The following is a 13,901-nucleotide window of genomic DNA, read 5'->3' as shown; positions in this document are numbered from 1 at the left end:
ATTCCCCTACCTCCTTAGTTATGCTCAGGTTGGAGCCAGGAACAAAAACACTAGGATGGGGGACCTGGGGGGGGGGCGGTGAAGCTTGGCTGCTCCCAGAGACGGGCAGAAATCCTACTTCATTCGCCTAACAAGTACTTATTAAGTCTGGCTGTGTGCATCAATATGGAGATGTAAGAAGCTTCCAGCATAGTCCCTGCGTGACAGCCTATATGACTAATAACCCTCCTGAAGTGAAATACCTTGGAAGATAGGAAGACAATGCAAGGCTGTGTCCAGGGAGGTGTGTGACTGGGGACCAATGTCTACGCAGCAGAACAGAGCTAAAACTGAAGAACAGAGAGAGCGCTGGCCAGGGCCCATGGTGGCCGGACAAGGGGCTGTGGCTCATTCCCCCAAACTCCCACTCTCCCTCTCTTCCTGCACCTCCACTCCCTGGATCCCAGGATCTTCTTGATAATCCTTCACACTTTAAACTTAGCTTCCAGTTCACAGCCCTGCTCCAATCTGCAGCAAGTCGAACCCCATGGGAACAAGCAGAGGGCCGGAGGTTGTTCATGGGTGCCCCCTCACGACCTCTAATTTCCTCCCCTCAAAACTCGGCGGGGGCCTCCAGCAGAGCCCGCGCCCCCCCACGCCCCCCCCCCCCACCGTTCCAGGGCTCATGGTCTGAGCGGCCCTCCTGGCAGCTCTGGGAGGGCAAGGAGGAGTGAGGATAGGTCCAAGAGCAAGGTCAGGATTCTGAAGGAGAGACAATTGTGAGGAGACCCATACTCCAGCTCCGCTCCCACCGACAGTTTCCCTGGGCTCTCTTCCTTCCCTTCCCCTTCCTCTCTCCCTTCCATTCTCCCCTCCCCCCTCCTGCTCCAGCTCAGACCCTCTTCCCCACACGTCACCAGAGCGTCACCAGAGCAAAGGACAGAACATCTGGCCAGCCTGCCTCTCCCCGGCCGATCCAAGCCCCGTACTCTGAGACCCAGGCTGGCCCTCTCAGGGTGTAAGAACAGGGTCTCTCCGATGGGTCCTGCACAAGCTCCCTGCAGGTCTGGGGCCACTACTGGTTTGGCCAGTTCCCACTCCACTCTGTCAGTCTGCCCAGATCCCAATACCCTGGAGTCTTTACACTGGAGGATTTATGCTCATCAGCCTTTCCGTCCAAACATCCTCAAGTGCTCTGGAAACAGTTCCTAGTGACAGGGACCCTGGCTCAGAAGGGAACACGCCACCTAATCAGGCTCACCCACAGAGTTCAGCTGGACAGGGATCTGGGAGTTGGGGGAGGGGGGCTGGGGAAAACCCATAAACCCCAAGGTCTCCAGAGGCAAAGCTAGGAAATACGGTTCCCCTGCAGGTTTTTTTTTTACGTCTTCCAGAGGTGGGGAGAGTCGGGGTGAGGGTTGACAAGACACGGCATCTGGGGCAGGTTGGGAATATGTGAACATTTCCACATTGACACCCGCCTCCACCATATTCCTGGGGCTCAGCTGCCTTTGAAGAAATATCCCAGATTCTACTCCACACAAGCCTTCGACCTCCTGAACCTGCATCTCCCCTCCCAGAGGAGCTTCGCACTCCTCCCTCCCCAGGCCCAGATCTTTTCCATCAGAATGGCCACCCAGCTCTACTCTCCCCCCTTGGCCCCACACTTTGCTCTCCCTCCTCCTGGTCCTCTTCTGGCAGAGCTGCCCCAGCGCAGCATCTTGTTCCGAGGGTCGCCCGAGGCTCTCGCCCACCACCGGCTCCTGTCGAAAGAACGCGGTCCCCCGACCGCGCCTCTCCGCGCGTCCCAGAGCCTCACGCCTCAACAGGTGCCCCTGCCACACAGGGCTGTCACCCGGGGCCCCGGCGGAGGCGGCGACAGCAACGCCCCCTGCAGGGCGGCGGGGGCCCCGCACGCCCCAGCCCAAGTCCCCGGAGCGCCTAGGGCCCCGGCAACGTCGCGGAGGCCCCCGCCGTGCTCCGCCACCTTTGTTTCCCCACTGGCGCATCGCGGAGTTGACCGCGAGAGAGGGAATCTCCCAGCCCTAGCGCACACACTGGCAGCTCGCCAGTCGTGCTGGATCCTCGTGTTGGGGTGAAGGGCGCATACAGGAAGAGAGACCTTTCCCGGACCCAGAGAACGCCGCGGGTGCAGTGGGAACTCGAGTCCTCCATGCGAGAGAAGCAAGTTCAAGTTGATCCGAGCCGAAAAGGGGGCGCAAAGCCCGGCGCAGCCCCTAGCGACCCTGCCTTACCCTACGCCCCCACCCCACGTCCTTTGCCCCCCGGAGACTAGAGAGGGGCTGCGCACCGCCTCCTACGCGCTCAGCCGCGCGAGGTTCCCACTGCTGGCTCGCTACGCGCAAGGTCCAGCTGCCTTCCTGGGGCGGGCGAGGTGCGGACTGTCCCCGGCCCCCGACCCCCAGCCCCTGGCTCCGCCCGCGCAGTGTTGAGAGAGCCACGTTCCCAGTCGCGCGCGTTCGCCGGGCCCACCAAACTTGCAGCACTTTCTCCCAGCCCCCATCCGCTGTCACCCTCCCTCCATCCGTGCGCCCCGGCCCGGCTGGCCCGACAGAGGTTGCCATAACAACGGACAGGAATGCTCCAACATATACAAAGCCGGCAGGGCGCGGCGGGCACGCAGCCCCCTGCCCCGCGCCCTCTGCAGCCGCGCGGGGCTAAGGACGCGCGCCGCGGCTCCCCGGCCGGCCGCCCGGCGCGCAGGGCGTACTCACAATGAGCGGGATGGTGCGGTCCTCGCGGAGCTGCTCTGGCCTCCCGCCGGCCCTCTGCGCGCCCCGGCCTCCGGAGGATGCTGCGTGGGCTCGGTTGTCCTGCCATAAGTAGTAGAAAGTGCCCAGGATCCAGGCTACGGTCAGGATGGCGATGGCATTGGCGCGGATCTTCCTCATGGTGGGCGGGCGGGCGCCCCGAGTGGGGGCCCGGGCCGGTTGCTCTCGGGGCCGGGGTGGGGGCGCTCGCAGCCCCAGCTGTTTGTTTTCGCTCGCGCCTGGCTGCTCAGTCCTGCAGAGCAGAAAAGGGAGAGAGGTGGGGGGTGGGGGGTGATAGGGAGAGACAGGAGCGCGGAGCGATCCTCACGGTCCTAATGCCCTTCAGCCCCGAGCGCGCGCGTCCCCCGGGCGCCCATTCATTCGCGCGCAGAGCCCGCCCCGCGCTCCAGCCCCCGCCGGTTGCCCCGGCCGCGGCGCACGGGTAGAGGAGCACGGCGGGTGCGAAGCGGCGCTGGAGCAAGGCCCCGCGAGCCAGACGCCCGCGGTGGAATGGCGACGGGCCAGAGCCAGCCTCTGCTCCCACAGCTCAGCGACCGAGCGCCCGGCGCCTGCCCCCGCGCGGCCCTGGTGGGTCCCGCCTACCTCCACGCACCCCCGGCCGGAGCGGCCCTGAGTCACCGCTGGAGATGCGCGACCCCGGCCCGGGCCCGCGCCGCGAAGCTGCGGTTCTGGGCTGCGCTTGCAACTGCGCTCTGGCGCCGGGTTTAAGGTGTGTTCTGCGAGGCCTCGGGAAGGGACGGCTGGGCGGGAGGAGAGTCTGGAGTTTGCCCCGGAATCCTCCGCAGCCTAGGATTCCCAGCCGCCCAAAGGCCCGCCCCGAGGAGGGATTGGAAGCTGGTGCACTTGACATTCGAAGAGAGCGGAGGGTTTGAGACTCGGCTTCGCCGCCGCCGCCGGTGGAAGGATGGGGGTACAACTACCCCCATATCTTTCACCGGCCTGGGGCTCCCAGCTTTCAGGAGTCTTCTCTCCAGACCTTTCACTGTCCCCTGAACAACCATGGGTATCATCACAGCTATTTGTCAGGGAGAAAGGAGACCAGAGAGGCTGGAAGATTGGCCCGAGGCCACACGACTAATTAGTGGGCAGAGCCCAGTCTAGAAGCCATCTCTCCGTTTGCACTTTCACAGAGTGCAAAACACGGTGGTGAGACACAGACACAGAAATCACAGAGATTTGGCCCCAGCCCCGGAGGCACTGAGAATCCGATGTGAACGGCTTGTGTTCAGAGCAGAAGGCAAGGTGGGCTCCACACAGTGTCCAGCACAGAGCAGACTCGAAGTGGGTAAATGTCCCATAAACTGAGCAGGGATTACAAAGGAAGGAATAATGCATTACAAGGTAGTCTTAGGGGAGGCTTCTCACAGAAGGTGGATAAACCTTTGAATAAATTCTTAAAGATTATTTATTTATTTATTTATTTATTTATTTGACAGACAGAGATCACAGTAGGCAGAGAGGCAGGCGGCGGGGGTGGGGGGGGGAGCCCGATGCGGGGTTCGATCCCAGGACCCTGGGATCATGACCTGAGCCAAAGGGAGAGGATTTAACCCACTGAGCCACCCAGGCGCCCTGAATAAATTCTTAAGAGGCAGGACAGCGCAAGGTATTGGATGCCGGAGTAGTGAGGTCCAGAGGATGGCAGTGCTTGATGTATTCCAGAAAAAAGAGCCGCCCGGTATTGCTGGGGCCCAGAATGCTGGAAGGGACTTGGGAGTTCACTTTGGGCAGGCTGGTCCCTGGACGTGGGCAGAGTTAGCACGGAGTTTGCTTCTTGCTGGTGCTACTGGACACTGGCTCTCACAGAGGGTCCTGGCCCACATTAGGTCCCTGACTCTAAATGAAGCAGCCTCAGGACTCAGGCAAAGGTGAGGTCACAGCCCATGTCTTCCCCAACCACTGCCATCAGCAGTACTCATTTCCCCCCGTTTCTCCAGCATGCAGGACTGAACCATGCGTGTAAGAGAGGCTCATTCTGTTTCTGTTGGAATGAAGGAAAATGAAGAAAGAAAAGCCTAATGAGTCCTTGCTGCAGAAGGATCATGGTCGCTACTGCAGTACCCTCTTCCTCACTCCGAACAAGACCGTGAGGGGACGTCAAGTCCAGAAACAGCCACACCGAGAAGAGGACCCTGGAAAGAGTGTACAAAGAGGGTCTCACAAAGACTAGCAGGGAATCCGAGGCCCGAAGCAGGTGGTGGTCGAGAACAACAGGAAATGCTGTGGAGATGCCACTGGCCCCGGAGCCGTGGGCCAGCCTTGCTCTCCTGGGTGTCTCTTGCCTGGGAAGTTTAATTAGACAGCTAGAGGGGCCAGGATTCATCTCCATAGAGAAAAACCAACTGTCAGGCCAAGCCATTCCTGGTTTCCCCAGGAATCATGAGGCTGATCCAGGGGTCATGCCCTCTGTGGGAAGCCAGGACAAGCTTGCTGCCTAAGAGTCAAGCCCCACGGGCATTTCCAAACCATAAGAAAATGTAAGGGAACTGCCCTCCTCGTGCCCCCACTTCCACACAGGCTCTCGGGTCAGCAGAGTGGAAAGACTTGGAGGATGGCCCTCCGTTGCCACTGGCCGCTTCCCTCAGCCCAGCCTGGCCTGTGCCTAATTACCTTTAGTCTTGAGAAAACCGGGTGAGAGGGCGTGGGATCCAAAGCCCCTAGTGAGAAGCTCCAAACTCACGCCTAGGCATGGGGGATGAAGCTAGAAACTGCAATCAGGCCGATGGGGTTTCTGGTGGCTCTAGAAGGAGGGCTGTATGAGGGGAGGGAGGGAAGGAAGAGGTGGAATTCGGCAGGATTTCCACAAGTCTCACCTCTTACTCCCCAGGGTTCCGTGGTGAGGATGCTATACTTCTGTCTCCATTGTCACTCCCTGGTAGCTCTGTCTGGAAGAGAAGGCTCTCTGCCCCACCCCCACACATCCCCATGTCACCACCACGAGAAAAACCCCACAGGGACATAGCCTCTCTGAATGACGTTAGACTTCACAGCCATCCCTCCCTCAGATGGACACAGTAAACTTCCCATGGCGGGGTAGGGGGTAAGGAGGCAGGTCACTACCATGCCCATTTGGCTGACAGAAATCTGACCTAGGCAGAGGTTAAGCAATGGGCCTGGAGCCACAGGCACATTGGGAAGTTGGGGCTGCCACCTCAGCTACAGCCCAAGGGCTTTGAATCCTAACTAGGTACAGGGCTGAAGCTCAGCCCTCCCCGAGATGGATCTCAGTGATCAGTGGCGTCAGGGGGCGTTGTTTCCTCTCTGGTCCTAGGAATGGAGTCCCGTGGAACCAGAGAAGCAAAGCGACGCCTAAGAGACTTGGTACTGCCCGGAACTCACTGAACCAGGGTGGTAATAATAGCTGAGGTTCACTAGGTACCCAGCAGGGGCCAGGTGCTGAGCAGGCTCCCCACATCCGCGATCTCTGAAGCCCCGCAACCTGCAGACCTGGACTTGGGGATACTCTTGGTGGTGGTGGCGGCGGCCGAGAGCCACCCAGCAAGGAGGAGGCGGGGCTGGATTCGAGTCTGTTCCCCCTGCTGGTGTCTGGGCACCAGTACAGGGCTTCCAAGCACACTGGGCAGTCTGCAGGGTGGTCAGAAGTTCTGCACGCAGGGCCCTCCCCTCCCCACGGGGGCCTCCATTTTCTCCTCTGGAAAATGAGGGATGCGGGGAGACGACCTCCAAGGTCCCTCCGACTGTGCCTTTTAGGACCGCTGGTTCCTTGGGTATTTTCTTCCAAAATGTGGCACCGCTCTCCGCATGGTTCTTCTCTTTTAAAGCTGTCAAAGCCAGCACTCAGGAGCCTCAACTGGGCAAAGTGAAGTGCTCCCTGTGCTCCCAGAGGCCCCAGGGAGCTCTCTGTCCCCGTGCTTTTGATGTGTGGGTAGATCACAGAGGGGATCCCGAAAGGCTGCGGAGTTCAGGCGAGACCCTGGCTCTGGACTTGGACAACCCGCATTCAAATGCTGGTTCTGTCCCTTATTAGGAGAGTGGCTTGGGTGAATTCTTACCCTCAGTTTCTTCACCTATAAGGGGCATTGACAGTTCTTAACTGACAGCACTGTTGTGAAAGGTAGGAAATAAGGCATGGAAACTCCAGTGCTGGTAACCATCCCCATCCCAGACCCCCACCCCACCGCGCGCCTCTCACAGGCACTGCTGCTGGCTCCTGGCTATGGGGCTCTAGAAAGGCCTGCCCAGGGCACATGCAGGGGAATGTTCACCAGGGCTGGGAAGGAGAACAGACCCTGGACAGGCCCAACAAGGTAACTATCCTGCCACATCGGGGCATGGCTGCCTGTGTCTCCACAGTCTGTGTTGAGCAGTCTGGAGGGGGCTGGGGAGAGGCAGCATGTGGGACCCCAGCTACTGCTGGGTGTCCATTCTTGCCAGTACACCCATTACCCTTGCAACTCGGTCAGCTTGGAAGCCTCTTGCCCTGTCTGCAGCTGCAGCAGGGACCTGGACAGTGGGTGAGGGGGACTTGTTAGACCACCATGTCTGCTCTAAGCAGCAAAGGAGGAAGACATGGTGAACAGAGCGTATGTTACCAGGCAACAGGCACTGTGCCAAAGCAAGATCTCAGAATACTCACAATGACCCTGTGAGGAAGGGGGAACCAGACCCTCTCCCTTGCACAGACAAAGGGGCTGGTGCCTGTAGGAGTCCCTCAGCCCCCACTGGGGGATCAGTGGCACAATCCCCACAGCCAGCGAGCTGCACTGAAGGCACCACCTAAGGGAATATTATTTCTAAGCTAAGTTCTTTATAAACCATCAAGGAGAGGACCTGGCTCTTTGAAAGGAACTCCAAGGGGTGCCTGGGTGGCTCGGTCATTGAGCATCTGCCTTCGGCTCCGGTCATGTCCCAGGGTCCTGGGATCAAGCCCCCTATCGGGCTCCCTGCTCAATGGAGAGCCTGCTTCTCCCTCTCCCTAAGCTCCACGAGGCCAGGAGTACTTGTGTTTGTTCCCCATGGTCTCCCCAGCACTTAGAACAGCTTGGCATATAGCCACACATAGTACGAGCTCATTAAGTAGTTGTTGCTGGAAGGGAGGGAAGGAAGAGGAGCGGATAGCTGTGTGCAGGAGTAGAGCTGAGAAAGGGAATGACTCCTCTGGGGTCAGTGTGGCCAGTGCGGGGACTCACTCAGGTTCCCCAGCAGTGCTTCCTTGGGAGCCCTGCCCCCCTCCCAGGAACCCCAGGACCTGGGGCCAAATGCTGTGGCTGCAGGATGGCAGGGTGAGGCATGGGAAGCAGAAAGGTCAATCAGAATTCGGGAGGAGTGACACTGGTTCTGGTGGATAACTCCAGGAATATTATTACTAATCATGAAAGGAGGCAGCTGTTGCATTTGGGAATAATAAGATTGCAGAGGCTGAGGGTTAATTAGAAATGTGTCAAATACTTTCTCTTAACAGTAAGGAATTTCTACAAAGGAGAAATGTATAAATAAAGCCAGCTGGTCAGCAGAATCGGTCCTGGAGGCAGAGCCCTTTGCAAGGCCTTCCTGACCTCCCCATTTCTCGGGTGCTCTACTTCATTCCTTCCCCCTCTCCACAGCCTCTAAGGAGATAAGTGGCAAAGGTCCTCAGAGCCAAACAGATGGCCCAAAATGCCAGGGCAGTGTTTGTCACATGCCCGTCTCTCACCTTTGAATGGGAGTTCCTCTGAGCAGGGCCTGGCAGCCTTCTTTTGTCACCAGTTTCTAGCACAGTGTTAGGGCATTGTGGCAGCACTAATATTTGTGCAAGTGAATGAGTGAGTAAATACCTGGGGTCTACCCAAGGGCTGCTGCTACTCCCCATTCTGTCCCATGAAAATCCCACAAGCCTGCTCAGATGACAGATCTGGCCTGCTTACATAGGGTGGTATGCCCAGTCCCTTTTTTTTCCTTTCCCTCTTGAGTGCCTACCATGCCAGGCAATTCTGTTCTAGGGATATGAAAATGAACAAAAACTGACCGCAGCTTCTGAGGAGCCCAGTAACTGATCCTGGGGAAAAACACGTCCATAAGAGGATATAATGGAACTCTCTCGAAGCACAAAGGGGGCTTCTCCAAGTAAGAAGTCATCTGAGAGCTGAATCTTAAAAGGCAGGCTGGTAGGCAAGAGTGAAAGGGTGTTCTGGGAAGAGGAAGAGGCAAACAGAGGACACGAGGATGTGGAAGTGTGTGGGAGCTCAGGAAATGGCGAGGGGTTTGGGGGTAGGGGTAGGGCGTGGTGATGGTAACAAGGGCAGAGGTGTAGGCATTGACCAGTTAACAGATGTCTTCTCTTTGTAGGACATTTGGACTTACTCTGGTAAGCCATGGAGAACCACCTAAGATTTTAAACCAGGGAGTGACATGATCGGTTACAAATTTTAGTGAGGAGGCTGGAGACAGGTGGTAGCAGGGGGTGACAAGGATACTGTGACGGTCCAAGCAAGCAGTGCCGTGGGCCAGGGTTAGGGCAGGAAGTCTGGAGGAGAGAGAGAGGGCAGACTCAAAGGATTTGGTGATCGGTTGGAAGTGGGGTTAGAGAAAGGGATGAAGAATAGCATGCACATTTCTTATGTAGCAAACAAGTGCTTTGGTGTAAGGTAACCCACTATTAACTGAAACAGGAAATGCAGGTGGAGGAACAGATTTGGGAGGCATGTTCAACTGAACTGGAGCTCTCTGCGGTCTGTCCACAAAAGCAGCTGTAAATCCAGGTCTGGTGATCAGGAAGAGGAGTGGAAGGAGCCAGGTCAGTCCTAAACCAGAAGCACAACTGGGGCAAATGTGCTGGGTGGCTGCCCATGCGCCCAGCACCCAGGCATAGGAGAGAACCATGTGCATCAGAGATTAGGACTTCTGGATCCCTCATGAAAATGAAGCCATAGAGAACTGGGTTTTTTCCACCTCCACCGGATGCCATGTCTCAAGGTCCTGGATCCAAGCTCTTGGGAATTCTCATTTCTTTATCAAGGACCTCATCACCTGGTACAGATTAGAACTGACCCCTAGACTTAGGGCTGGAGTGAAATTTGGCTGAGAAAGAGATTATGTGGTAAGACCAGAGAGAATCTGAAATGCAGAGACCCCCGGCCTTGCTCCTGCACCTCCTTTGGTCTAACTGGGCCTGTAGCTGGTACCTCCATCTTCCCTGAGAAACTTGGAGGTGGAAACTAAGGGAATGTTCCTGGGATTGGTACATCTTTTGAAGCTCTCAGCAAGGCTGAAAATATCCATCGATATATTTTGAAGTGTAATTTCCACTCCCTTACCAGCCAAAATAATTGAACAGGAAGAAAAAGCTGTTAATGCAGGAGGCGTGTAACATCAGATCCACATTGCCTGGAAATTTACCATTTCAAAGCAATTGAGGGTTTTTACTGCCAGTGTTTATAGTCATACATGTCCCCTCTCACTGAAGCCATCAAAAGGCCCATCAATCTGGGTTTGGACACTGAAATTGTTCAGAGTCTGGAGCAAATGTCAAAGCAGGCAGAATTTTTAAAAATTATCCTGCCGTTTTGTCAGCATATAAATCATGGGGGTGGGGGAGTTGCCTCCTGGGAGGCGGCGTAAACAGTTGGGGTTGCTGGTGCTCCTGGATCCCGTGGTGGCAGAGCTCCCCGGTGGCATGGCCAGGCACACCCTCCTCGCACCCACAACATCTCTGATCTGGGCTCCATGCACCGGTTGTCCTCTTACTTGAGTCTGGGTGGTCATTTCTCCCTCCTGCCCAACAAAAAATGCCTGCCCAGTGACCCCAGGTCCAAGGGGGTGCATGTTCCCCAGGAGGGGAGTGACGTCATGCTGCCTCTTACAGCCTCTGCCCAGCTCAGGAGGAGAGACAGTCGACTTTGCCGACTTTTCATTTTCTGTCCGCTGCCACTGCCTGTGTGTATGTGCGAGCATCATGTACGCAGGTGTGCTGTTTTTCAATTAGAATGTGACTTCAGGCTTTTCCTGGAAATTACTGATTTCTTTCCCTATGTTTGTATCCAATGGAGGAAATTTCTAAACCCATGCCCAATCATTTGTCTTTCATTTTGGGATCCCTGTTTTTCTAAAGGCCACTCTAAAAGTGCCATTGCCTCACTTGGTGATCCTGGAAAAGTCACTTTCTGGGCTTCTTTCTTGTGTTTGAAATGGAGGCTTTGGTCCAAGGGACTTGGAAGGTCCTTTCTAGTGCTAGCATTTTAAGAGTTTATTTAGTTATTTTAGTATTTTAAACCATTCCTGCCCCAGAAAGAATTATTGGCAATAAACGGAGACACAGTTTTCTTTATTATCATTTAGTCCCTCCACACACATTACATACATACATATACATCCAAACAATTTAAAATATTCCATTGGGTCAAGAATCTAAAAACTTCTGGATTACAGCAGACCTAAAAAGGAGAAGTAAGAAGAATGTACAAGAAATTGGTACATCCAGGATGCCTGAGGAGGGGAACTTGAGAAGTGGGAGACTTTTCATCATACATTCTTTTGTATCCTTTGATTTCTTTGCCACATGTGTTTATTACCTCTTTAAACATTTTTTAAGCAAGGGAAGTTTTCCTTTCTCCTTCTCCAACGACAAGCCTCTCTGCAGCTCACTTGCTGGGGGGCAGAGGGGACCAGGACAGGGCTGGCGTCATGGGCCAGAAGCCATTCCTCAGCCCAGGCCCTGCTCAAGACCAGTCCCATCCCTCCAGCTGTCATGGCCAATAGCCACCCCATGTGCGTGGAGGGGTTCCGTGGGTGGGCACCACTGCCGGCTGCCCTTGCCTCGGGCACTCTGGCTGAGCAGTCAAAATGCTATAGGGACTCCATCTGAGGTGCTCCAGGAAGAGGCTAACTCTCCCAGCTCCAGCAGCCTGTGTGCAAAGGGGCCCAAGAGTCCAGCAAACGGGGAAGTGCATGCATCTAGCTTTAAATTCTCCAGATCTTACCATTCCTTTTCAAAGAGAGATTGCTTTTTGTTTCGTTTTCTGTTGCTAATGTAACATGAGGGTAGGAACATGAAAGGAAATAGAAGAAAAGGACCAGAGATGCATGGAGAGAAAGGGTCTTTAAGGCTCCCCTTTCTCCGCCCCTCCCCTCCCCCGCCACCCGCTACTGGCCTCTGCTCGGTGGAGCTGGGCTGCAGCATCTCCAGCAAGTCCTGCTCGCCTGGTTTTCTCCCCTAGTGTAGCTCCTGCTCAGCTTTTCCTTGTGACATCCAGCTGCCACCCAGCCTTCCACCTCCTTTTCTGATTATCACCTTCGAAGGGTGCTGGCCATCACTTGTGTCCCCTACTTTCTTCCACCCTCCTCTTCACCCACTTCCCTGCCACACTGCCCAGCACCACCCAGACTGGTGCTGCCACCCACCCCACAACTGGGATAGGCTCCTCCATTGTCCGTTCGAAGTCCCTGTACCCGACTTCTTTCCGGGGTCAACTTTGTCCCGAGCAGGCTACGGGAAGGTGCGGGCAAGAAAACAACCTAAGAAGTCATGGCAGAGTCAGACAAGGAGCAGCAGATGGAGACATGCATTTGACAGAGCGGACACAAGAAATGGAAAGATACAGAGTATGAGGAAAATCAGCTTCAGGGAAAGAAAAAGCAGACAGCGAAAACCAATAAAAGCGTAATGAGTACTAAAACCAGAAAGGCCTGAAGAGAAACCATCCAGGGAGCAGCAAGCGGACGCCTGACACCAGTGGCGTCAGGTCAGAGGGAAGGAGCAGGAGGGCTGGGGCGGGCAGCATGGGAGGGGCGGGAGGCAGGAGGCATGGCGCAACAGAACCCTCTCGGGAAGGATCATTCACCTCCCGAGCTGTGGGGCTTACTGGCTGCAGCGAGTAGAATCTATTTAAAACACAGCAAGCATTTTACCTCAGTCTGTTTCCCTGTCTAGAAAAAGCTGGAGCCAAAGGCTTAGGGAACCATTCCAGCATTAGGACCCCGCATGGACGACAGAGCAGAGACCAAGAGATCCTTGCCCCCTCTGGGAATCAGCCTCCAGGCTAAACTCACAGCTATTGATCCAAGTCCCAAGGGCCACTGTGTTATCCACTTCCACAGGGAAAGCCTCCACGACTTCCTTCATTCTGTCTTCAAGCTTGTCAGAAAGCAGATGCTGTTCAAATGTGACAGCTGCGCTGAAGGATGCTCACAGGGAGCTCCCTGACCAGTGGGAATATTCGCAATGATGACTGGAGAAGCCTTGGGTGATCGGATAACAGCAAGGCAAAGAAGAGAGCACCAGAGAACATCACAGATAAAATGGCCCCAGGGAAACCAGATGGGACTTGAATTGGAAAAACACAAACAGCCTCACTCCTTTCCCTGGACTGTATATCTTTGGGAAACTCTAATCTGGGGAAGACCTGACTCTTTACCGGCCTGCCGCAAAGGAGTACAAAATAAGGCTGGGAGCTCAAAGTGGCGTAGAGAGCCATCCATCCATCACGTTTTGGTTTCTGTCTGACTGAGAGGGCTGGGAATAAGAGGTCTTCCTTCCCTGGCTCTGGAGCTTGTAAATTGTGTAAAATACTGTTCCTGGCTGAATATAAGTCCTCAGCTCTGCATGACATTTATATTCTTGAAAAACTTAGTGTATAAATCAAATCAAATTTTGCCTGCCAGAGAAGTTGGCTTTTCAAAGTAAATTTGAGGTCAATCCTATGTGTAAAAAGAAGAATGGCCTGTGAAGGTGAAAAATCATGCCAGTTCATGTCTGTAACTTTGGAGTTCTGAATGTCTGATTTGGGTGGCTGTGGGGTGAGGGCATGACTTTCTAGAGATCCGGCTATAGTTCACTTGCAGATTGGGATTCAGCATTACTTTAAAACAAACAAAAAACTTAAATCAGATAGGTATGTTGCAGAAGCCCCACTAAAGAAATAGGAATTTTTAAAAATTGATTAGGGAACACTTCAAATACGTATTTTAGAAGTATTGAGCCTAATAATTAAAAAACCCAACTCCAGGGTGCCTGGGTGGCTCAGTGAGTTAAGCCGCTGCCTTTGGCTCAGGTCATGATCTCAGGGTCCTGGGATCGAGTCCTGCATCGGGCTCTCTGCTCAACGGGGAGCCTGCTTCCCTCCCTCTCTCTCTGCCTCCCTCTCTGCCTACTTGTGATCTCTGTCAAATGGATAAATAAAATCTTTAAAAAACAAA

The 13,901-nt window shown here is 55.0% G+C and overlaps 1 protein-coding gene across 3 annotated transcripts in view; it reads right to left on the bottom strand.

The window, feature by feature from the left end:
- The window catches only part of GALNT16 (polypeptide N-acetylgalactosaminyltransferase 16), a 93,997-nt gene extending 90,435 nt beyond the window's left edge, over window positions 1–3,562 (bottom strand). Inside the window, exons 1-2 of one of the 3 annotated variants that reach the window (XM_032344596.1) lie at window positions 3,364–3,562; window positions 2,715–3,003 (exon numbers count right to left, since the gene is read on the bottom strand). In XM_032344596.1, coding sequence (XP_032200487.1) covers window positions 2,715–2,891 — 177 coding nt within the window. In that variant the 5' untranslated portion in view covers window positions 2,892–3,003; window positions 3,364–3,562. Of the gene's footprint in view, window positions 1–2,714; window positions 3,104–3,353 lie in introns of those variants that run through there. The other 2 variants (XM_032344595.1, XM_032344594.1) reach the window with 2 other exon arrangements.
- Window positions 3,563–13,901: the final 10,339 nt, after the last annotated feature.

The sequence above is a fragment of the Mustela erminea genome, chromosome 5 (assembly GCF_009829155.1).
Source record: "Mustela erminea isolate mMusErm1 chromosome 5, mMusErm1.Pri, whole genome shotgun sequence".
Classification (NCBI taxonomy): Eukaryota; Metazoa; Chordata; class Mammalia; order Carnivora; family Mustelidae; genus Mustela; species Mustela erminea.
This window is presented reverse-complemented; position numbering and strand designations above follow the sequence as displayed.